General features: G+C 36.0%; 1 protein-coding gene across 1 annotated transcript in view; it reads left to right on the top strand.

Moving 5' to 3' along the window:
• Positions 1–10,234, top strand: part of LOC136828386 (transmembrane 7 superfamily member 3-like) — a 66,976-nt gene extending 56,742 nt beyond the window's left edge. The window contains exons 10-11 of the mRNA XM_067086388.1: positions 1,203–7,093; positions 7,334–10,234. Coding sequence (XP_066942489.1) covers positions 1,203–1,783 — 581 coding nt within the window. The 3' untranslated portion in view covers positions 1,784–7,093; positions 7,334–10,234. The remainder of the gene's footprint in view (positions 1–1,202; positions 7,094–7,333) is intronic.
• Positions 10,235–24,565: the final 14,331 nt, after the last annotated feature.

Here is a 24,565-nt window from a genome sequence, read left to right as displayed (position 1 = left end):
CACTTTGGAATATGACATTTTTACATTCATGAATTAACTTCAGAGTCAAAGAAACACAGGAGAAATAAAAAAATTACTTCATTAGCTGATTTTTAAAAATTATATGTACTGTCATAAAGATACAGCAGCGTTATCTTATTCATGCAACTTTATAAAGAGAGAGAGAGAGAGAGAGAGAGAGAGAGAGAGAGAGAGAGAGAGAGAGAGAGAGAGAGATTAGGTTGAAGCAACACTTAAGTTTACAATATTTCCCTTTCATTCAAAAAATAAACAATACCACCCATTGTTCTTTTACAGTCCATATGAGCTTTAGCTTTTTTTAATGATATTTCCTTATTTGTCATTTTCCACCACATCTGTATTGTGAATGGCAGACAATAGTGACATGTCTCATTTGTCTTTCTATGTCATTGCTGTAACTTTGGAACTTTTCTCAGACAGTGAAAATTAACATTTGTTGTTATTTTCATATTCTGTATTCATTAGGTCTTCATAATGATCGTTACTGGTTTGTAGAGGGCAATGTGATGGCTTTAAACACCTTGAGCGCTTATCATGAAAGTAAACAAGACACCACCTTCTATTGGAGAAAATGCATGCTAAATGCTCGCTAATGTGATAGAAAGGACAAAAAAATGGGAATATATCAAAGACCAAGTAAAATTTGGTCAATGAAAATAAGTACAGTCAGTCCCCGGGTTATGGCGGTTTTGGGATTACGCCATTCTGACTTTACGGCACTTGGCTCACGGTGCCGGGTTTACGGCATTTTTCGGGTTATGGTGTGCCGCCAGGAATGGAACCCCACTGTAAACCAGGAACTGCCTGTATGGGTATTTTATGATAAGAAACAAATATTCTAGTGATTGTAAAAAAAAGTATGCAGTTATTATTTACAATTATAGTGGGGATAGTAAGGGAAGGGATTACAGTAATGTTATAATGAATGCTCCTTCTAGCCTCTTAAGTCTTGCTGCCATGCATAAAAAATTACAGTGTTAGTTGAGACATAACTGGTTTTACTTGAAAGACTGATGCACCTAAGAACATTTGGGATATGGATAAATGCATGATTATGATGTATGAGTTTGTATGAAAATGTTTATTTAGTGTAAAAACATCATTTTTAAGTTCGTAGTTTTTCCAGAGAATCCTAGTGTTTTGTCTTACAGTATTCATATTGTTCAATTTTTCCATTTCAGATATTATATTACTGTGCCTATGGATTTTTCTGTTTGGGGCAGGAATGGCATACCAGTTGTATAGAGATCGCTCTGGCCCTCCCTTTTACCCTCCGAATCAGGCCTCATGGATTGCTACGAAAAAAGCTTTCAATTTTGTGTTCGATAAGATATTCTCTTGTTTACCTATGGATCCTGATCCAGGTGGTGTAGGTATAGAAGACCACCCAACTTGGAAATTAAGGCTAAATTATTCATTTAGACTGTTATGGAAGCGCATCACCTGCTTGGAGCACAACCCTGCTGAGTCTGGCTATGAAAGTTTACGCCACGCAAGGACCTTGACTCAAGATGCCAATGATGATGAACCAGAACCTAGTGACTCCAGATGGAATATTGTAAAGCAGAGAATGAGTGGCTGGTATGAGAAAATGAGAGGTGGAAGGAGGAAAGATGAGGAACTGCTTCAGGCACAAGACATTCCCGAGCCAGCAGCTGATGAAGAGATGCTGCAGGATCCACCAGTGTCTTGTTGTGCTTTTGGGAAATCACAGGTTGTTCTTGATGATGCTTACAATGGTCACACTCAGGAAGATACATAGAAAAGTGCAGTAGAATTCATATAAATTATCCTATAGTGTATTCTTTATTGCAGGCAATGTACTTTACACCTCGTTCATTGCATCTCCACAATACAGTGAAGAGTACTCTGCAATTTTGTCTCAAATTGTTATTGTTTTTTTCAGTTTTGTGTAAGTGGGTACATTAAAGCATATTTTTAAAGATATTTATTGAATGATACTAGACAGAAATTTTCCCATGTCAAAAATATATTTGAATGTATTTTTAGTTATAGCAGATGGGAAATTTATTTATATATTATGTAGATGTTTTATTATGTCTTTCAGAGGTTTAATTTACTTTAGTGCTGATCTCTTTTTGTATTTAGGTTTGCTGGATATCATTAATCTTACTGTGTGTTTATGCGATTAGGATGTTTTGAAAACTAAAATGTGAGATATTTGATTTAATATATGCAGTTCGCATGGCAAGCATGTTCTATTAAGTTAGTATGGTAGAAGGACCATTGAAGAATTTCACTATTTCCCAGGAGCAATGCTTCTGCAAGACAAATAATAAAGGTAAGTGCTAGTGTAAAAATTACTTAAAATGTATATATATTATTTATGCCCTGTATTACTCATTTTTGCTGTTCACACACATTTTTGTTTTTAGCCCTCTCTTGCCATTTTCTGGTGTAAATCAGTACAGGTTGACTGTCTGAAATTCAATATATCATTTCTACTTTGTAATCTCAATAGAATTGTTTAAGAAGTATATCTATCTCAGGATAAATGTTCATTATAATGAACTGCTTGCAGCTGTTTTGTGCAAGACATTTTGTGCATTTAAGAAAAATTTCTATTCTTTATGTTTCTTCTTTTGCATTTGTAACTTAAATAAATGTTTAAATATACATTTCTACAAAATCTTAGACCAGTCTGTTATATAAAGATGTGGTAACTAGTAAAAGAATATTAGTTCTAAAAGAGACACCCCTTAAAAAAGTACACAGTTTGGTTAGTTAAAGTATTCCTGTGCCATATCCTCAGAATAAGTAAGTAAATAAATAAATAAATAAATAAATAAATAAATAAATAAATAAATAAAATAAATAAATAAATAAATAGATAAATAAATAAATAAATAAATAAATAAATAAATAAATAAATAAATAAATAAATAAATAAATAAAAGTAAAAAGAAATCCAGAAACAGGTACATTTTCAACTTTTCACCTTGACAGTTGCAGCTTTATAACTCCCTATTGGAATACTTCATTTGTCCCACATAAATTAACATATTAAAAGTAGAGGTGTGAGATAGTTCTTTACTACATTCTTGCTGGACTGGTACCAGAGGAATATGTGCAATGCCCTTTCTCAAAGGTTAATTTTTCACAAGGGTACCTTTGTACCTCCAAGGAATCTAACCTTACATTTATTCAGTAATAAATGTTATTGTTGGTGCATTTTCATTTAAGGTATCTGAATCTTAATATGTTTTATAATATGGAAGTGATCATTGTGGCAATGTATAAATTACATATATGGTACTGCACAGGACTTGCATTTCCATCATTTCATGAATGAATTGATGAAGTCAGTCATCCAGTCCCCATAACTTTTTAGTGCTTTATTAGTGATTTTTAACTTTCATTCTCCAATTTTATTAAAGTTGATTAGTCAATATAAAAGTGAAGTACATAGATGTTAGTTTGAAACGATTGATGTCCCATGCATTCTTGGGCAAATGGTATTTTGGACTTCCCATTTTTCATTTTTTAAAATTTTTATCCCATTTTTCATTTTTTTAAATTTATTTATTCAGGAACACATAAAATCTTCAGTTAGAAAGGTTTGGTTGGTTAAACTGGGTCAGTTCTTGATTACTGTATTGTAATTCCTCTTGCAGTCATTTCAGTAGCGCCAGAACACTTTACTCAATCATATACTGTATGTCCTATGTAATGTCTCATTCCTCAGTTGCCTTGCTCTTTTGTCTTCTCATTCACATCTGTTCGCTTTGGTCTCTGCCTGCCTGGCTGTCCAGCTTTTGAACTCCCTATTACCCCAATTTTCATCCAACACTTAAGAACAGATCCATTGGGCCATCCTAGTGAGTCTAGGAATAACTCATTGATTAGATTAACAACTGTACTTTACATGTATTAGTTAAGTCACAGAAGTAAGACTAAATAAAATTCTTAGTTAAATTTACTCCTTTTTTCAAGTTTTTATTGACAGTACGGTATACAATATTTTTGCTGATTTTTTCATTTCTTTTGGTTTTTATCATTTTATAAACTTACAAATGTATTACAGTTGTAGTGAATTGGTGCATGTACAAGGTGCTTAGTGGTATTTTTGAGTGGTGCATGTATTGACTTGTGAATCAAATTCTATTGAGAAGAATAGTGTTTTTAATAGTAATCAGTTTATCTCAACATATTTTTATATTTATAAGCATTTATTACATTTTAAAATAATTTACAAATGCATTATAATGTTTTCATTAAATAATTTAACCATACAATTGTAATGATTTAGTAAATTTTTTATCCAACCTTAAAAAGCTGGAGAAATGTTGAGTGAGAGGAATATACAACTCTCTTGAGGATTCAATTTTAGTTAGCCCTAGCTCTATGCTCTAGAAACACAGAAGGTGCCTTTAGGACCCACAGTTGTTGTAAAATGTGTCTGAGAAGTCGTCATTGTAACATTCTCAATTTGAATTTCATGAAGTTTTCTGGAAAAATGTACCCTTACACTCTTGTGAATGTATACGTTTCATTATTATTTTGAATGAATTTTTTATGGAATTCCTCAGCAAGCTACAATAAGGGAGTAGCTTTCAAATTCTCAGTTGCTGATGTAAGTAGATGTGAGTGATATCCATGAAGTACATGCTCTTAAAGTTCTTCAAACTTCAGGCATGTTTAGATTTTGTTTTTCTCTGATGACACAGAAAGTAGATTTCAAATTCTGGTGGATACCAGTATCGGCTGCAGAGTCAAAATGAGCTACTGCAGAGAAGATGTTAGTGACAACTCTCCATTCCTTTGCTGGACTCGCTCCTAATAAGACATGCTTCTGTTGAAGTGTGGACATGTGGTTTTGTTTAATGTCTTTTTATCCATTCAATTCTGTCGCATCATGTTTGCAGTGTTCCTTGGATGGCACACTGTAGATCATACTGAAGGGACTTTGCAGCACCACTTTGGTGTGAGATTCATTGCTTTTTACTTATCACTTTTGATCTGCTCCTTCTGGTCTTTTCCAACCTAGCTTTAAACTTTTCCAATGTTCTTTTACTCCAGTGTTTGCCTGTAGTCCTAAATCAAATCCCATGGGTGATTTTGATGAGAACCTAGAAGAGTGACTCTGTGATGTCTGTAAACTACACTATAATAAGGATAATAATATTAATATTGTTTATGTAATAATTATGGAATTTTTTTTCCACTATTGTCAACTATAATGAATGCCCATGTTTTTTTCCATTATTTTCCTCAATTTGATAATCTTACTCTTGTGTTAACCCGGCATGCACTATGGTATTGCCACCCTCCACTCATCCTTAGCTTTATTTATATAATTAAATAGTTTGACCAGACCACTGAGGTAAACTAGTTCAGTTTCATAGGGACGGCCCAAAGGCTTTGGTTTTGGATATTTAACTGAGTACAGTACAGTATAAGTATCTTTTTGCTTTATTGCTGTTTGTTTCACTCCTGTTTTTGGTGAAATTATCATGAGAGTATTGATTGCTCAAGAACAAAACAAAGGTATTAAAAATGTCTTCCCATTGTTGTGCAGATATGCAAACCCATGTTTTATATGAAATCCGGTTATATAATGTTGGAGACAGTTCATGTGATCTCAGAAAAATGACGAGTGCTATCATACTCTCATCTCATACGTAAGTGTCTGTAGTGTCAGTTGCGATTTGCTTTCTTTCTCTGCTGTTTGTAGGTAGAAGCTTGTGCAAAACCCTGAAAATTTTTAAAAATACTGTACTATAGTTCTCTTGTTCAAGGAGAAACTCAGACAATGCTATATGTGAATAATTAAATGTAAAGTTGTGTTTGGTATAAGGTATCATAGGGGTGATGCACTGTTCTTTGTCTTTTGCACAGAGTTATAGTTGCGTTAGATGCATTAAACCAAATTAGATGGGTGCATTTTTAGTAGCGCTTAATAAGCTGCTTATTTATCCTTTATCTAATGTTTGGCATTGATTTCTTATACGTATCTGCATGCTTTGTCATTTGATATTCAGCTAATAGATAAAAAAATATTTATAGGGAAAGTTTTTCATTAAACCAGGTCTATTCACTGTTCAAAAGTCCAAAGAAACAACATATAAATATACTAAATACTGTGCAGTGGATATCCCTTGTAGTGAGCCTTGTCTGTCACACTGTAGACAATACTAATTGTAGACAATACTAATCCTTTCAGGCCCCAGTTGCATTATTTTGTGCCTCTTATTTTTTATGTATCCCTACTGGTCTCTTCCTACCTAGTTATCCAGCTTCTTTAACTTTGCCTTACTTCAATTTTCATCTGTCATCTAAGGACAAGTCATTTAGGCAAGCCCTGTAAGGGTCCAATACAGGCGATCCTCGGGTTACAACAGTCTCAACACATGACATTTCGAGGTTACGATGTGGTCCCCATAAATGATTAAATAATTCTTGCTCTGTTTTTACAGTTTCATTTCATTATTTATATTAATTCACATTACAGTACTGTACTGTATTTTACATTTATGTCCTTCATATGTTTTTCTTAGTCCATATGTGTCATAGGAATGTTGTGTTTTGATGTCCTAGATTATGACTTTACTACTGTGTTAGCAAGGTTGGTGACATAGGTGCTTATTTAGGTGAGTTCCAACTTATGTCAAAAATCAGGTTACGACATATCGTTAGGAATGTATCTCTGTCATAACCCAAGGATCGCCTGTAATGTAATTCAGTGGTTTGTTAAACTACTTTTTAATAATGATATCAGCTTGATAGGTGATCTGTTTAGGTTGTTTTACATTTGACTGATGTCAAGAGAATATTTAAGATACCACTAAGTGTCAGATGCACTGTACAGTAGTAGATATTTTTAAAAATAAATGTAGCTTTCAAACATTCTCAGAATACAAAAGGACTTTTGAAACCCAGGTCAAGCCTATAGAGTTTGCATATAAAAATCAGTTTTTATCAGTCCAGCAGACTATTACATTTTGTTTACAATGCAAGTTGTTAAAACTTGATTGGATAAGTCAAGCCAAAGTTATAAGTATTATCACATGTACATTGCATTGTGTAAATGATTGAACAGACAATTGAAATAGTGAAAACAATTGTAACATCTAAAAAGAAGTTCACAGCACTCTAGTGTGACACACACACACACACACACACACACACACACACACACACACTCTCTCTCTCTCTCTCTCTCTCTCTCTCTCTCTTCTTACTTTTTAACAGAGGTGGTCAGCCATCACCAGCTAATTTGACTATTTTTTGGAGGACAGTAGGACCAGGTTCAGGGGTAGTCATGGAACAAAGGAAGAAGCTAAAAACTTAGTCTTTTCTTTATTCTTACTTTTTAACAGAGATGGATATACAGGGTGGCAAGCCATTTTTAATCAATTTTAATCTCATCATCAATGATCATTGATAGCACTGTTGAGACACATAAGCTTATTTGTAACTACAGTACATCTCATACTTATTGTCAGTGTTTTACTATTCCAGTTCTGAAAGACTTGCCTGATTCAAGCACCCAGAATTAACATTTCATACATTTTTGAACATACCTTTTACCAACCCATAAGCTACTGGAGACTGTCTGGTCTTCTTACAGTCGCTAAGTTCACTGGGACCTACAGGCATAGGTAAATATTCGGGTATTCAGCATCCTAGCCACCCACCTAAAGTGCTGTTCAAGCATATTTTTGATTCATGGGTTTGTAATGAGGCAAACTTTTATAACACGAGTTTTTCATTCAAAAACGTCAATCCTAAGCTAAGTGCAGAACACCCGTCCCATTGAATCTCACTACCTCTCTGGACTCGAATATGTGCATAGACAGCTTACGATTAGTTGGTTTATGTGGAAAAACTTCTTTTGTCTTTTAAGAATATAATATTTTGGCTATTCAAAGCATTTGAATGTAGTCTTTAGCAAGCTAGAAAGTTTGTATGGAACGCTATACTGTACCGATGCAGAGCAGTCAGTAGGTAGCAACTTTCAGTATCCTTAAAGCTCGATTAGTAGTTGCATTAATCATTTCATTATACTCCTCCTGTGTATGGTTGTTCACAGAGCTTTTGAGATTAGTGCAAAGATCTTGTTATCAAATGCTAATTTTATCATTACAGATATTCTTAGGGATACCATTTTCTGAGTACTTCCAACCTCAATAAAATGACTGAAAAATACTTGCATGTTCCTTATATTCAAAATATGCCAGAGTGGATACTGAGCAGAAATGATATTTGGTACATGGCTTCCATAGAAAAGCTTTGTGCTTATTTCTTCAGTTGTTGTCTTTTCTAATTTTCTTGGAGTATTGACAATTTGCATTCCATTTAAGACTCATGACACATTCATATCAGTATTATCAAATGAATTTAGAAGTAGCCAAGTTTCTATTGTAATCTGGCCACTTTTACCTTGCAAAAACATGGAGAATGTTTTTTTGTTCCAGTGTTTATCTTGTTTTTGCGTTTCGCTGTTTCTCTCGCAAATGTCACCCGTCTTTGCTTGTAAAGAAAATTATGTAATAATTCTTTGGACAAAATTGTGAAATAATTGCCTCAACAGACAAGGATATTTATTTTTGTCTTAGGTGAAGATTCCTTAAGGACAGCTATCTGTAAACCATGCAAGAAATCAGTATACTGTAATAGGAATTGGTACCTACTAATCTGAGTTCACAACTTTTACTGTCATTCATGATAAAAACACCAAATTTGAGTGAATGAAATATCTAGGTTGCGATTTAACTCTGTATTATATCGAGTCAGGCTTTTTTTTTTTTTTGGTCAGGAATGAGAACACTTCATTCACTAGATCTAAAGTGACATTTTGTTTACATTGACAATATATATGCGGACTAACAATCATGTATACTGTACCAACATTCATATTGGTCCATGCAATTACTGTGTGAAAATTTTAATTGAAGGGAAGGACTGAAAAGTGTGCAGTGTTTTAAGAAGTATTTTGCTCATCACTGCAATACATTAGTCATCCTTTCATATGTACAGGTATCTTGTATGGTATTCATTGCATGAAAAATACTTGAGATAACAAGTGTTCACTTCCTTTCTAATCTTTTTTGTTAGAATTAACTTTATGGTGGGAGGATACCCTATGGGTTTATTACGTTATTGGTATTTTGACTTTGCATCAGTCTGGATTTTGTGTGACTTAGATTTTTTTTATTAAATGATAATGATTCATTAAGTTAAGATTTAAATTGCATACATAAAAGCCATGCTGTAGCCAGATATAGCTAACCAAATTTTGATAAATGTTTCATTTTTTAAGTTACCATTAAAAAAATTAAGCCCAAAACTTTACAATTACATTTGCACTGCTCTGTAGAAGGTTTTTTAATGTTGGGTTTATTCTAAATCAGATTCAAAAGGCACTTTAGTGACTGTTAGTAAAGAATGTCTTTTTGCACTGTCATGTTTTTTGCTTTATGGTGCTATTGGATCTGAAGCTTTTGACATTTGATTCATATATCCCAGTTAACCCTTTCAGATTCTGATGAATTAAAATTACATCATCTTATCCTCAACCACTGCTGATTCCTATGACATGAATGTACAACATCTGTAAAAAAACTATTAAAATTACATCGGGTATACGTACAGCATCCCGTATGTGATGCACACACTTTGCTTGGAGAAGGCCTAGTAAATACAAATTTTTTTGTAAATAACTTTATAATAGTCCCTCTGGGTAAATTATTGCTTAAAAGACAGCAAAATTGTGAGGTTCACTTGGCACAGGCAACTTTTATGATCAATCAAAATCTGACAGGGTCAATATCTTATAAACTAATTGCAACCTAGAATTTAGATACAACTCACTTCTTTTCTAAATGTAATTTGAACACTGTATCCAGTTTTTTAAATATATTGGAAAGTTAGCTGGCAAAATGGTAAGTACATAAGTACTGTATTGCCTTTTGGTATAATGGTCAGATTTTTCGGTGATGTTCTCTTAAGTTTCTGAAGTGCTTTTAGATATCCAAATTACTTGCACTTTTTCTAGTAAATCAAAACATAATATTTCCAAGCTCCTATTTTCATTTTGGCTGTTTGATAACATTCCTTGTAGTGTATATAGTGTATAAATGATACCTTTTGCTGGGTGCAATAAAAAATAATGCTATAAATCATTCATTTGGTTATAGTTGTGTTATTCATCTCAAGACTGTTGTAGTAGCCTCAAGTAAAGGATTACAAAGGATATAGAACTTCAATTTCTCCTCTCTGAAAGAAGTGAAAGTATGTTCATGATGGTTTTGTTGAAACTGAAAAAATTTCTTGTAAAATTTGTGGTAAGAAGCTGTTTGTAGTATGATTTTATACTCTACTGTCTTACCTTTTTATATTAAGCTTAGCATCTCTGGTAGTTGCTTGCTTCAAGCCAGAATTTTATTGATTTTTTATTCTTTGCTTTAGAAATATTTTTTGAAGAATATCTTAATCTTTAAATAACCAAATATCCAAAAATAGAAAACAGTGGTTTTTGCCATGAACTTTTGAGTTTTTAAAATTCTTTGCTGATGACATATTAAACAAATGTACAGAACATTATGAGCTATAGCACTTTCACCAAAAGATTGTGAAATGTGAAAGAATGATCACCATTCGTTTTTCACCTTTATATTTTGAGAAATGTAAAACCTTGAATACTGTATTACACTTTCAGTAAATAATTACAATTCCACAAAGTGCTTCTGGGTTCACTGCTTACTATTGATTATAATTTATTCTTTATTCTGTTTAATCTTTGGCTCAGTGTATTCAATTTCCGGATGTTCTTAAGGTATTATGAACTCTGGCTTAATCCTTAAATATTACAGTTATTATAAATTCCAGTGTTAGTAGTGTAGTAGTAGTAGTAGTAGTATTTTTTACCATACAGTTGTTTGGCTTGTTTAAATAGTCTCCCCCCCCCAAAGGAGAGAAAAATCTAAAAGAGCTTTAATAAGTAATATCAGCACTTGTAGGTCATCCGTAAACCATCTTGGTCTGACCATGATGGTTACAAGTGCACCATAGATTTCAGCTTAAGGCAGGTCAGTGTCTTCCTGAACCCTAATTGGCTTTGCTCCCTACTGTTTTCATTTTATCTTAAGAAAAAGTCATCTTTAATTTGTTTTCTACTCACTCAGTTTTCTTATAAAACAAGAATAACGATCTGAATTCATACCATCAACAGTAATTGTTTAAAGTTTTAATGATTCATTACAGTATTTTATTCTTGAAATATAACCCTTATATTCCATCATATTATAAGCTGGCACCTTGTAACTTTTTTCATATGTTTTAGTGAGCAGCCAGTGTTTAGTTCATGGTTGGGCAAGTGCCTAGTAACCTGCTTTCATGTTGGAAGTTTATAAACACCTAATTTTACATTGGGGTAAAACACAAAGACTGGACCTGTTTTTTTTTTTTTTTTATGTTGAGCAACGTGCTTATGGGATTGCTGTGGTCATGCTTATTTTGTCCTTTACAGTTAGTTCTTTCATCCAGTGAAATTTTCTTTGAGATGGAAAAGAAACTGAATAAGGATGTAAACTTGCTCTTTGTATCAGAATTTTGATTTTTATATTTTACAAGATTTTTATGTGTTTGTGAATAAATTTCATGATAAATTGCTAGCATCCAATTATGATGAATAATTACTATACTTTTGAGTTACATTGCTTTGCATAAAGTATTCCTAAATTACAAAGAGAAATAATTAATAAAATTAATAAAGTCATATTTAATTCGACTACTCGTAGTGGTATATTAGTGATTTTTTCATTTTGGTTGGCATTCTCTCACATCCTTTACATGAAAATCATTAAAGTAGAAGTGTTCAGAACTATAACAGAAGGGTTAATAAACTGAAAATTTTATCATCTGAGTGGGACTGGGTAACAATTCAAAGTAAGTCCAGTTTGTGACCATTTTTGGGCTAATTTTTGTACAAAATTAAAAATTATACAGACAAAGGAGTAGCTGAAATTGCAGAGCTAGGAATGCTCAGCACTCATAGTACCCAGGAAACACTGGGGATGAGCGAGAGAGTACAAAATTTTTTGTACGAGGATTGCATGAGAAAGATTGAGTGTATCAGTAGAAAAGATGATAGCAATTGTGTATAATGGACCAGGGTTGCTATATCATCAATAACTTGGAAAGAGAGCAAGAGCTAGACTGCTGGTAAACGATGTCCCATTTATAGGGAGGGCAAAGACTTAAGATGGGTACATAAGGCCTGTGCAACCCCATGTAATAGAACATGGACACTGAAGGAAACTCGAGATTTTAAATTGCATGACCTTAGAATGTTAAGACTCGTTGCCAGAATACAGTTGAAGGCCATACTAGGAATGAGTTGGTGGAGAGATGCAGTATCATGTGACCAGAAAAATACAAATCTCAAAGATAAATAAAGATGGTTTGGACATTTGATAGGAAGGGATGAGGAACAAGTGGTAAAAAAACCAGTATACACGGAAGTGGCTGGACAAAGACCTGTAGGGAGACCCAGGAAATAATGAAGAAAGGGGATGGATGAAGACCTAAGCTTGATGGGAGTTCAGGAAGAGTGGCCATAGGACAGAGAAGAATGGCAATAAGTCATATAATGCCTAACCCCGTAAAGAGTTTATCTGATGATGATGACAGGAGTGTTTTACGAAGAGCTTGAATCTGTGCTTTGCTGGGTTTGGGGAGCATGAAGGGTGGTGGTTCAAGGTGACTACTGATTTTGAAGGTGCATACAAGTCCATGTAAATTTACAAGGTGGGCTCATGGAATCGGCAGGAAAGTGTGGTGATTTGGAATGGTGGGCAGAGGATTATATGCAGTGGTGAATTGAGGAAATGGGAAACTGATAACAAAGAATGTATTTGTTTGCAGTTACTAGACAGATGATTTGATCCTGTATAGGAGTAGCAGGAATGCAGGAGGGTGGCTGGGTCGTCAAGAAGGCAAGAGTGAAAGACGTACATGTAAATAGGGGGAAAACTGTGTAAGAGAGGTTCCTTGAAAAGACAGGTGGAGTAAAGGATTACAATTGCTTTGAAGAGTAAGAATACTTGCAGACATGATGCCAACTCCAACAAGCAATAAACGAGAATAGGACAGTCGAGGTTTGAGGAACCTTGTTATCGTCAATGATTGTTTGCTTATTCATTTTTGTTGCAGGTGATAACAAAAGGAATGGTATTGATGCATGGCGCCTATTCCTATAATTTGGACGGAGAAGCTCAACGTACGAATTTAATGACTAATGATATACACTAATGGTGGCGCAAGAGAAGAAGCGCATGCCGTCACCTTGCTACCAAAATCCGCATATTAGTTCACACACAGAGTGAGGAAGAAAGGCTTTACAATACCTTCCGGCAACTGATATCAATACAGAATAAATCAACTCAATGGAATTGTGGCTTAACATTAAATATTAACGTTACTTTATACATCATAATCTGGAAAAGAAAATGTTCCTTAAAAAAACTTTGATAGTCTGAAACCATTTTCAGACTGAGAAACAAACTAGGCCTATGGCGTGTGTTTTAGCCATATCTTTGGAAAGTAACAACTGTCTCTGAAGCGCAACGTTTAGAATGATAAACAAATATACTTATCGGTATATATTAAGTGTATTGTATTACTAAATATATCCAGATTATACCACAGCAGTACGAAAAAACTATGGTAGAATCAGTTCATGACGTCATAGTGGCTCGTAAAATCTATCATTAATTATTGTTAATGGATATAAATATAATTTGCAAAGGTTTACACTTTATCTTATAACAATTCACGAAAATGACTACATAATTGTAAAATTAACGATGATAATGTGTTATAATATGTGTAAGCAGTTTGAAGTAATTATAGTGTTTAGACTGATTCCCAAAATCCCAAGTTTCAGTAGACTCGGTGGTCGTTTAGCAGGTGTACTGTGAAATTTGCGAAGATGGTACTTTGGTACGGTGTAGTTATTTACATGAGTAAGGTGGTCTGCGCGTGAAAGCCACTTCGTCGAAAGGTAAAATTTTATGTTTAGTGCAAATTCATATATAAGTCATGCTTTTTCATTAAAAAATGAGACTTGTACTTGAAGCTGCGTTTAGCATAGGCGGGGAATCATTTGGAATAGCTTTTGCGGCCGGGAACGCTTGTGTCAATTGATTAGGCCAAGTGGTTATACTGTTTCCGCATAGGGGAAACTAGATATGACAGGTAAGTTTTGTGAGGGCGTTTAAAGAATATTTATCTCAATTTTAAGTTAACTGTAACTATTCGTTTCTGAGACAATGCAGAGGCTCAAACATGAATAGCAAGTTGTTACACGGATACCATATAATGTTTGACAGTTCTCACTCAACCGAGGACGATTTGATCCATATCACTCTGTAGCTGCACCTACACGGACTCATATTGGTGCATCTTCCTAGACAATACGTTTTGAAAGTATATCTAAATGGCTGTTAGAAGACTAACCTAGGTTAAGTTAACCAGTGATCGGTGTCTTGTGACTGGACTTAGGCCTAGTAGTGCCATCTTGTTTTTAGTGAAAAAAAACGAGGTTGTTTGCAATCCTGGAGGTGTGATTAAGGTTACAGAAGCTGTCTTGTTTTTATATATGCAAAGAACTGTTTTTAATAGGTAAAACACGTAAGGACTGGATCCAAGTATCATCATGGGCGTAGATTAGTGGTGTATAACATCGGCCTAACATTATACAAAATGTTGGTCGAGCTTATAGCAATATCGAAAGATTATTTACCGAGGGCACTTTCTGTAGTCGGTGTCCATGTTAGTAGGCGTATTATTATAATAACACCACTTAGCTAAATCTAAAGTGAACGGATGCCATATTAGTAGGCCTATTATTATAACACCACTTAGACAAATCAAAAGTTAAGGGTTGGTTTAGTTTAGATTAAGCCGGCTTCGTTGCAGTATGGGCCCTGGTTCATTCAACTTCAATGTGGTGCGTGCAAGGGGTTAGCTCTATTTTTTATTCATAGCAGTTTTCAACCGTTGCTCAAAGCCCTCCGCCCAAAACGGCGACCGGACGCATTTACTGGCTTCCTTTTGGTATTTTTCCACCGAACATTGTGACGCATTTCCACTACCAGCCATGGCTAGATGATACTGCCTTTGGCAGAAAGGTACAAAAAGATGCCAGTAAACTTGTGTCATTTTGATTCAGTAGACTGAGAGTTTTCGAGGAATTCAAAGAAAAGCTTGCTGGCGATGATCTCTTGTCACTCCTGTCCTGTTGAATGGATTTTGGGGAGCGGTAACGTCTAACAAAGAGTGTAACATTTTTTCGGGTGGGAAGGAGAAATATATTCTAATAAACAGCCCCTCGCGAAGCAGAGTAAAAAAAAATTCTTCTCACAGTAGCATTTTTTATTTTTATGCAGAGATCAGTGCAACGAGCCGCATATTGCCTTCAAACAATCTAGACATGAATAAAACAGAAAACGTTAATAGTTTGGGCATGGAGTGATACGTAACCCCAGGGGAAGCTTTATGTTCGCCTCGCGAAGGGATATTTTAGGAACTGAGGAAGGAGAGAGATCCTAAGTTTGCAGTTCGAAGTGAAACCGTCGCAAACTGACCGTCATAAGACAGCTGAGTGCGACATGCATATTGGATGTACAGTAGTGACCTGACAGTAATTATTTGACTATGGCTAACTCTCATATATTTTCATTTGCATCATATATATAATTATCTTGCGGCTGTTATTTTTATAATAAAGCATTTATAAACAGTCATATGGATCAGGACCTAAACTTCCGTAGCAAAACGAGTAAAGAGAGAGAAGAAAATTGTTTCAGACAAAAAGTGTGTCTAGCAAGTCAGTGGCCTTTTCAGTGGTTCCATGCGAATGTGTCCCTGCGATAATAATAATAATAATAATAATAATAATAATAATAATAATAATAATAATAATAATAATAATAATAATAATAATAATAATAATGTCTACGCATTAATAAAAATACAGCGAAACAAGTTTCGGTAGCTGATTCAAGCAATTAATTATATTTAGGACACCCAAATATCATCATTGTGCTTACGTATTTAAACGGGAGACCGTTGTGCACCTTCCGGCTGCTTCTTCTACCCAAGACTTAAAGGATATAAGTTATTTTCATCTTCCTGTTACTAACATTTGTGGTTAAGAACCTCCACGTGGAAGAGGCCTTATTGCTACGCTATAACAAGCTTTATTCACCACGCTATCTCGAGCCAGCTCCTCCTTCTCCCTTACCGGTTTGGTTAGAGTATGTTGCCTTGTCCATACGTAAGATTATTAGGTCATGAATAATTTTTCAACTTTAAACCATGTGTCGGCTTACATTGAATTCTTGGTGTTGTAGGACAATTAACGGCTTTTGGAGACTAGTCGCAATACTTCGCTTATAATCATAAGTCTGTATTGAAATCTTACTGTGCTATCACCTTTCAATTAGGCCCGTATTTTAAATCCTTGTGCAGGTTGTTTGATACTTGATTTTAAAAAATGCTAGGCCTAAGCTAGTTTTTTTTAATTTAGCCATTAGCTAACTGAAATTATATGTTTGCCATATTGAATGATATGGAACTTTTATATTAGTGTACTTAATGTTGTGATTGCAAGATTTTTACAGGCTAAAGTAAGGTAGGAATTCTCGTGATGACTGGATATATGAAGTACATAACCTGTATGAGTGCATACATATGTTGAAACCTTTTATTTTCCACGAAAAAGGGAGTCAGATTCATTCATTATTTAGAGACACTTCCGCGCACATTCTTCCCCTGTAAAATGAACAATGCAGTGAATTATGTACTTTATAATTAGTCGACTCAAATGGATCGCAGCTAGTGTGGAGAAAGTCATAGGGCTAGCAGCTTCTGGGTATTCTTTGAACCTTGAGCAGCCTGATCCCAAATTTACTGACAGTTGGAGGATAGCACATTCTGGGACCATACAATAAATGGAAAAGCTATATTATATATATATATATATATATATATATATATATATATATATATATATATATATATATATATATATATATATATATATATTATATATACACGTATGTATACTGGTATGTGTTCATTTTCGGCTGATTTTCTGTAGAAGCCTACTTAATACTACTGCACATGATTTTTCTTTGCTCTCTCTAACCTATTTCTTACACCACAGGCTGAGGTCTGGACTTGTTGACCCAGCGGGAGATTTCACTTTTAAATATCTATGTTCCAATTGTAAAGTTCCTAATTACTTGTTATTGGAATCACAGCATCGACTGTCCGGAAGTAAATGCTGAAAGTAGATAGAAAAACCGAACATTTTGGTAATTGCCAACAATGAAGCTATGCCATCCACACTAACAAGGAACGTACTGGTTAAACGATTGAAGAGTGGAACATTAATTTGTTGTATGATATATCGTCAGCAATCGGGTGTTGATCTATGATCATGATTTTATTTTAAGCTATGTTTTTCCCAGGAACTAGCTATGATTGTTTATAGCTGTAGATCATCTCTCTGGCTTGTTTGATAGTTATGACCAAACAGTTTTAATTGAGGAAAGTTCTAGTCAGGGAGGAGTGAGGCTTGTCGGTTTTGATAAAGATTTATTTTAATTAATAAAGGATGTTAGAGGGAGAGAGAGACAGAGACAGCGAGAGAGAGAAGAAAAGGTATATTTTTTTGTGTATAGTAGACAAGTTCCTACTTGACATTTTGTTGGGATATAGAACAATTACTAGCAAATTTATAGCTTAAGGTATCCGTTGAATCCTTTCAGAGTTTATGAATGGCTCCCAATCGAATTTATACTAATTGGAAAATAAAAGACCTCACGATATATGTCTTTGTTACTGTAGTGGCACCTGAACTATATCCTTGGGTTTAAGGGTTCGAAAATCATTCTTGTGATCTCCATTAAGACTCACTTAACGGTATTTAATTATAGTAAATTTTCCCTTGTTCCACCTTCGTACCGTCATGCTTTTATGTCCCAGTTACCGTTTCCGCGTATTCCACTCCATCTTTTTCTGTTTTATTTTTCTCAAGTGTAGCCCGTTATGTCATTGTGTGAAGCCTTCGTCCCCTTGTTGCTGCTTTAATCTGTTAAAAGTAGAGGCTTTGGACTTACGCCTGTTGTGTGGCTGGTGGAAGTGTGATGTGCACTTTAAAGAGGTTCACTGAGTTCTTCACTTGGTATCGTGCTGTTGAAATGGAATATACAGTTTAGGCCAAAGGCCAAGCACTGGGATCTATGAGGCCATTTAGCGCTGGAAAGGAAATTGAGAGTAGGTAAGTTTGAAAGGTGTTAAAGGAGGAAAACCTCGCATTTGCACTGAAATAATTGTTAGAAGAGGGTGGCTAGCAAGATGGATGAAAGATAATATGAATGGAGGTACAGTTAAAGGAATGAAAGGGGTTGCAGCTAGGGGCCAAAGGGACGCTGCAAAGAACCTCTAGTAATGCCTACAGTGCACCCTGTGTGGTGCACTGACGGCTCTGTCCCCCTACGGGGCGTATCGTGTTGTTAAATTCTTTCATGAATTATTTGCAGGTGCTGATAACTCATGTTAACTAAGGGTCATTGATCAGTTACATTGAAATTAAGAGGCAACATGTCTTCCATGTGGCATTCACCGTAAGGGGGTTAGTGCCGTCAGTGCATCTCACGTGGTGCATTGTAGGCATTACTTAAGCGTCTTGGCAACGTCCCTTCTGCCCCCAGCTGCAATCTCTTTCATTCCTTTTTACTGTACCTCCGTTCATATTATCTCTAACATCTGACTTTCCACCCTCTCTAACAATTGCTTCACAGTGCGGCTGCGAGGTTTTCCTCCTGCTACCCTTTTCAAACCTCCTTACCTTCAATTTCCGTTTCAGCGCTGAATGACCTCATAGGTCCCAGCGCTTGGCCTTAAGCCTAAATGAAATATTTTATTCTATATTCTGTTCCATGTGGCATTCTACTTCACTGTCCTGCACACGTCTACACTTATGATGAGACGAACTGGGATATATTCGACCTACCACGTACAAAGAAAACCCGCCTGTAAATGCGTCTGCTGGGGTTAAGAAAGAGTGTATATAGGCCTAGCAACCTTATTCTATAGGTTTGCTAAGTTAAGTATACCTTAGTTTAAACAGACCACTGAGCTGTTTAACAGCTGTCCTAGGGCTGGCCCGAAGGATTAGACTTATTTTACATGGCTAAGAACCAATTGGTTACCTAGCAACGGGACCTACAGCTTATTGTGGAATCCGAACCACATTATACCGAGAAATGAATTTGTATCACCAGAAATAAATTCCCCTATAATTCTTCATTGGCCGGCTGGAGAATCTAACGCGGGCCTAGGAGAGTGCTAGCCGAGTTCGATATCGACCCATCCAATGAGGAACTAGGTTTGCTAAGTAGCAGGAAGGCTGTATCCTCTAGTGCCAACTCCCTTCCAGGGGCAAAAGAAGTACGGTGGGATATATATATATATATATATATATATATATATATATATATATATATATATATATATATATATATATATATATATATATATATATATATATATACACACACACACACACGCACAATTACAGCTGAAGTTAGAGTTTGTACTCTTATAGTTGGATTTTCTAGTCTAAAAAGCCCCAGTAACACCTTAGTGTAGCAACGCTTTCTGGGTACATTTTCATTGTTGCTGTTCTGGGTACACTTTGGTTAGTCAGCATTTACCTATTCAGCGTATTTTTTTCCTTCTTGTTCCTTAATTCCTTCTCTGTGCTGCTCTCGACTTATTTGGGCAGCATGCTGCTTCTGCAGTTACTCGAGTACTCGTTAATACTTGTACATGTGCAGACTGATTGCTGGAAGTCAGATTGTTGACGGCCATAATGGCGAAAAACGGGTTTGCCTAGACAAAATGCCGAAAGGGCAGAATGCCTACAGTCATATTGACGAGAAAATAAAAATAGTGAACAAAAAACACCACATTAACTGAATACTCAAAAAGAAAGGATTGTAGAAAATCCTTATTTAGCAAAAATAATGAGGGAATTAGTTTTAAAATTCAGTATTTTATTAAATCTGAATAGAATAATTCTATGTCTCTAAGAAAGAAAACCAAATGGGCTAGTCGAATAATAACTTGCGAGTACCTCCATAATTAGTAACCTTAGTATATATATATATTTTTTTATTTATTCGCCCAATATTAGCCACAACTGATACTTGTTCATGGATTAACCCTCTGCTAGCTTGTTCTAGCCTCATTTTCTTGCATGATCGGGTGGCTTAGCTAACTATTTTCAATTGAAAACTCGTTGCAAGTCCTCCAATGAATATTGTTTGACTGGGTAGTCCAATTGGTCTCTTGAATCTCATAAAAGTTCCTTAGTTTTAATTCTCTCTCTCTCTCTCTCTCTCTCTCTCTCTCTCTTATTTGTTCTTAATTGACAACTTGTGGAAAATTGTGTTTTTTCATTTCCACCACCGTCCTTGCGTCAGTTTTCTTGCACATATTAACCTGTATATATACACACGAACGTAATACAAGCACTTTTTTTGTTGTTTGAATGCATGCATGCGAATGTGAGAGGGGGAGAGGTCCTGGTTAGTATATAGCAGTGAGAGAGGGAGAGAGCGTACCGTGGTAACATGAAATAGGCTAGGCTAGATCCAAGAGGAAACCGGAATGGTCCCTAGGCCAAAGTATTAACCAGTGATCAAATTAAGCAGTTAGGATTATTCTTGATGAAACAATCCTCTTCTTTTAACGTACTTTTTCCCATTCGTATGGGGTAAGCACGATGCCTTCTTTTTGAAGGACTTTGAATTGGCCTTGGGGTAGACTCTTGTAGTCTCGATCGGCTGCCCTGCCTGTCATCGCTTAGACCCCGGTAGCGTATGTGCATGTATTGTACCAGTCACCAGCACCCGTTCTCCCAGCAGAGGTGGACTCGTTGCACGATTAGGTGGACAGTAGAGACGTGTGAGGTGTCTTTTATGTTTTTAGATGTTTGAGTGGCTTTGTTTGTGTGTATTAGTCTGTAATACCCATTTGCTTTTGAGCAAACCTATCCGTTGATTACGTACATAATCCCAGGGTGTCTACACGGATAGCAGTGTCCGCCTCTCTAACCGGTCGGCTGCGGATTTGAACCCACGCCACAGACCTTGCTGTTCTAACCGACTTGGCCATCAAGGCTCTATTCTTGATGAAACAATTATTTCTAGTTAATTTTAAAAGATTTTGTTAGAAACAAGGCACTGAAATAATTGTCGAATCCACGAGTGTAGCGAGCATAGGCTACTAACGTAACGGAACTCGGTGAATTCTGAATTAATGCAATTAGTATATCAGCTTGTGAACCGGTTTCCCTAAAACCTTTGTTTAAATTAACAACAAATATATAACACTTTCGTAATTATTATTATTATTATTATTATTATTATTATTATTATTATTATTATTATTATTAAGTATCGGCGCAGAAATGTGGCGTTGAGGGTTATGAGTAGATATTAATACGAACACCAAATTTAAGCGCAAATTATAATTCATTCCCCGAATCACGGCATAGAATTGGCATTAACCATATTAGCGTTGAAAGCATCTTACCGCTTCATCCGTATAATGTTTCTGTATTAAATAAATATGATCCTGAACTATGCAATCGCTTGCATGATCAGCACGAAATTATAACATTAGAGATCCGTTATTTCTTCTCAGTCGCCCAAGATTGATTATATTACTGGACTCTAATCCATTTATGCGGAGAAAAGCAGAAAATACATCTAGATGAGCACGAAATTTGTATAAAAAATATGGTTTATTCTTACGAATGAAAATGGATTTATTTTTATTTTCATACCTCTGTACTATAGAGAACTTCCCGTGTCCTGTCTTACTTCATTTCAAAATAGTGATGGTGATAGTTCAGGAGGAGGGTTGGGTGACTGGAAGGCAGCGTTGGGAACTGACCTGTAAGGACACCATTACTAAGGTGAGACCTTCCCATTAGAACCACTGTCTGCTGCGACTTATACGTTATTGCCCACATGAACCATGGGCTACAATTTCTTACGAGGGCGGCTGCATTTGTAAACTGACCTATGCCTGGGAAAACAAATGTTAGCAAACCGTGTTGCCATAAAATGAAGACTGTGCTTCAGAGGAAATTTTGTCCACAGTAGCGATGTAGCTTTGTCCCTTTGTAATTTGCCTACGTAAAGAGACATCGGAAGGCTCCGTGTGAATTATTATTTGTATTTGTATTATTGGCTTATGGATGTTCTATTGAATTGTTAGGGTTATCGCTCTAAGTTATTAAACAGCTCGGAATTTACCAAAAGCGATGAGTGTCAGAATATGGGTTTCTAGACTTAAGAACAAGAAGAGCTCGTTCTGCGCTAAATGTGTGTGTGTGTGTGTGTGTGTGTGTGTGTGTGTGTGTGTGTGTGTGTGAGTGAGAGAGAGAGAGAGAGAGAGAGAGAGAGAGAGAGAGAGAGAGAGAGAGAGAGAGAGAGAGAGAGAGAGAGAGAGAGGCTTACGGGCCATAATATCTTAATCCTCGGGTGACAGATTTCGGAGACATTAGATTAACCCTTCTGCATGATGCATGATGCCAATGTACATAACTTGATAACGACCAAAACATTTCCAGGATACAGGAAAAAGTTCAAAAAATATATATATAAAGTACGTCAGTACCAAGGGTTATCTAAAAGTATTGTAGGCGGTTTTCATTTAATAAAAAGGAGCTGATGCTAACTTAATTTATTAAATTAATTAACTGCATCGTCTCACGATGCTCTCGGGTACATAAACTCCTTGACTTACCTTAATGACAAATTACTGTTTCATTACCAACACCCTTAAGGGAGCTTTCGGGGTGAAAAATCCTTTTTCAGCAGTGTTTTGTCGTAGATTACAAGGTTTAGCAGGAGTAGTGGGGACTTAACACTGTTTTAGATTTACGCGATGGATTCAAAAGCTGCTTAACGCTGATCTAGATTCTTTTGATACTTTATATAACAGTAGTAGTTTGCTGATCGTTGAGCAAGCTGTAGGTAACACCATACACATCAATTTTTAGCTTTCTGTAAAAGAAAACTATCGTGTCGGCTTTGTCTGTCCGTCCGCACTTTATTCTGTCCGCACTTTTTCTGTCCACCCTCAGATCTTAACAACTACTGAGGCTAGAGGGCTGCAAATTGGTATGTTGATCATCCACACTCCTGTCATCAAACATACAAAATTGTAGCCCTCTAGCCTCAGTAGTTTTTATTTTATATAAGGTTAAATTTAGCCATAATCGTGCTTCTGGCAACAATATTAGATGGGCCACCACCGGGCATTGGTTAAAGTTTCATGGGCCGCGGCTCGTACAGCATTATACCGAGACCACCGAAAGATAGATTCGTTTCGGTGGTCTTGATTATGCGCTATGGCGGCTGTACAAAAACCTCGATTGCCCCCGAAGAAACTTCGGCACATTTTTTACTTGTTTCATATTTCCTTACTGGCTATCTGCAACTTTCCAGGATTCGTTGCTATCATTCTCATACTGACGGGTGCCTTAGGGTTTAAAAAAAAAAAAGGTATACCTTAGTTTAACCAGACCACTGAGCTGATAAACAGCTCTCTTAGGGCTGGCCCGAAGGATTAGACTCATTTTACGTGGCTAAGAACCAATTGGTTACCTAGCAACGGGACCCACAGCTTATTGTGGAATCCGAACCACATTACAGCGAGAAATGAATTTCTATCACCAGAAATAAATTCCTCTAATTCTTCATTGGCCGGCTGGAGACTCGAACTCGGGCATAGCAGAGTGCTAGCCGAGAACTCTACCGACTCATCCAACGAAGAAGTGCCTTAGGGTTTAAAGAGGTTGCAGTCTCGCTTTCTTCTTTTACTATCACCATCACTTTCATATCCATTAAGAAAAACTCTATGTATGTTCCTACCTTTCACATTCACATCACTGAATGACATACGGGCTATGAGCAAGAGCCCGTGCTGGCACAACGCCAGCTTAATCACAAAAGAACAGATTTCTACATTGAAAAAGTGTTGCTGAATACTGACACCCCCAGCTTGACGTATTGTCTATAAGACTAAAACCTAATGCAATTATTAACGCGTTCATTAGTCCTTTCCCCCTACCTCTGATCCGAGTTACCCGGCCGACAAGGTCATAACCGTTGATATTACAGCCCTTTATCTCTCCTGAGTCGAGATTGGAAGCGTCTCTTTCGATTTACACCGTCAAATGACCCAATTGATTGAATGGCCTTTCGTAGTTAAGCCTAATCACTCAAACGACTGTTTGCAGCAGCGATCCGAGGTATTAAATTACTTCTTGATTGAGTTCGATTGCTCTCAGTTACCGTAGGCAATCTCTCCTCATCACGTTAAGCATTGATTGCAGGTGCTCTCTCTCTCTCTCTCTCTCTCTCTCTCTCTCTCTCTCTCTCTCTCTCTCAGTTCTTTACGTACGGTCTAGTATGTTTATTATCTCCGA

This window comes from Macrobrachium rosenbergii, chromosome 42, assembly GCF_040412425.1.
Source record: "Macrobrachium rosenbergii isolate ZJJX-2024 chromosome 42, ASM4041242v1, whole genome shotgun sequence".
In the NCBI taxonomy this organism is placed as follows: Eukaryota; Metazoa; Arthropoda; class Malacostraca; order Decapoda; family Palaemonidae; genus Macrobrachium; species Macrobrachium rosenbergii.
The sequence above is the reverse complement of the archived record's forward strand: the minus strand, read 5'-3'. Positions and strand labels throughout refer to the sequence as shown.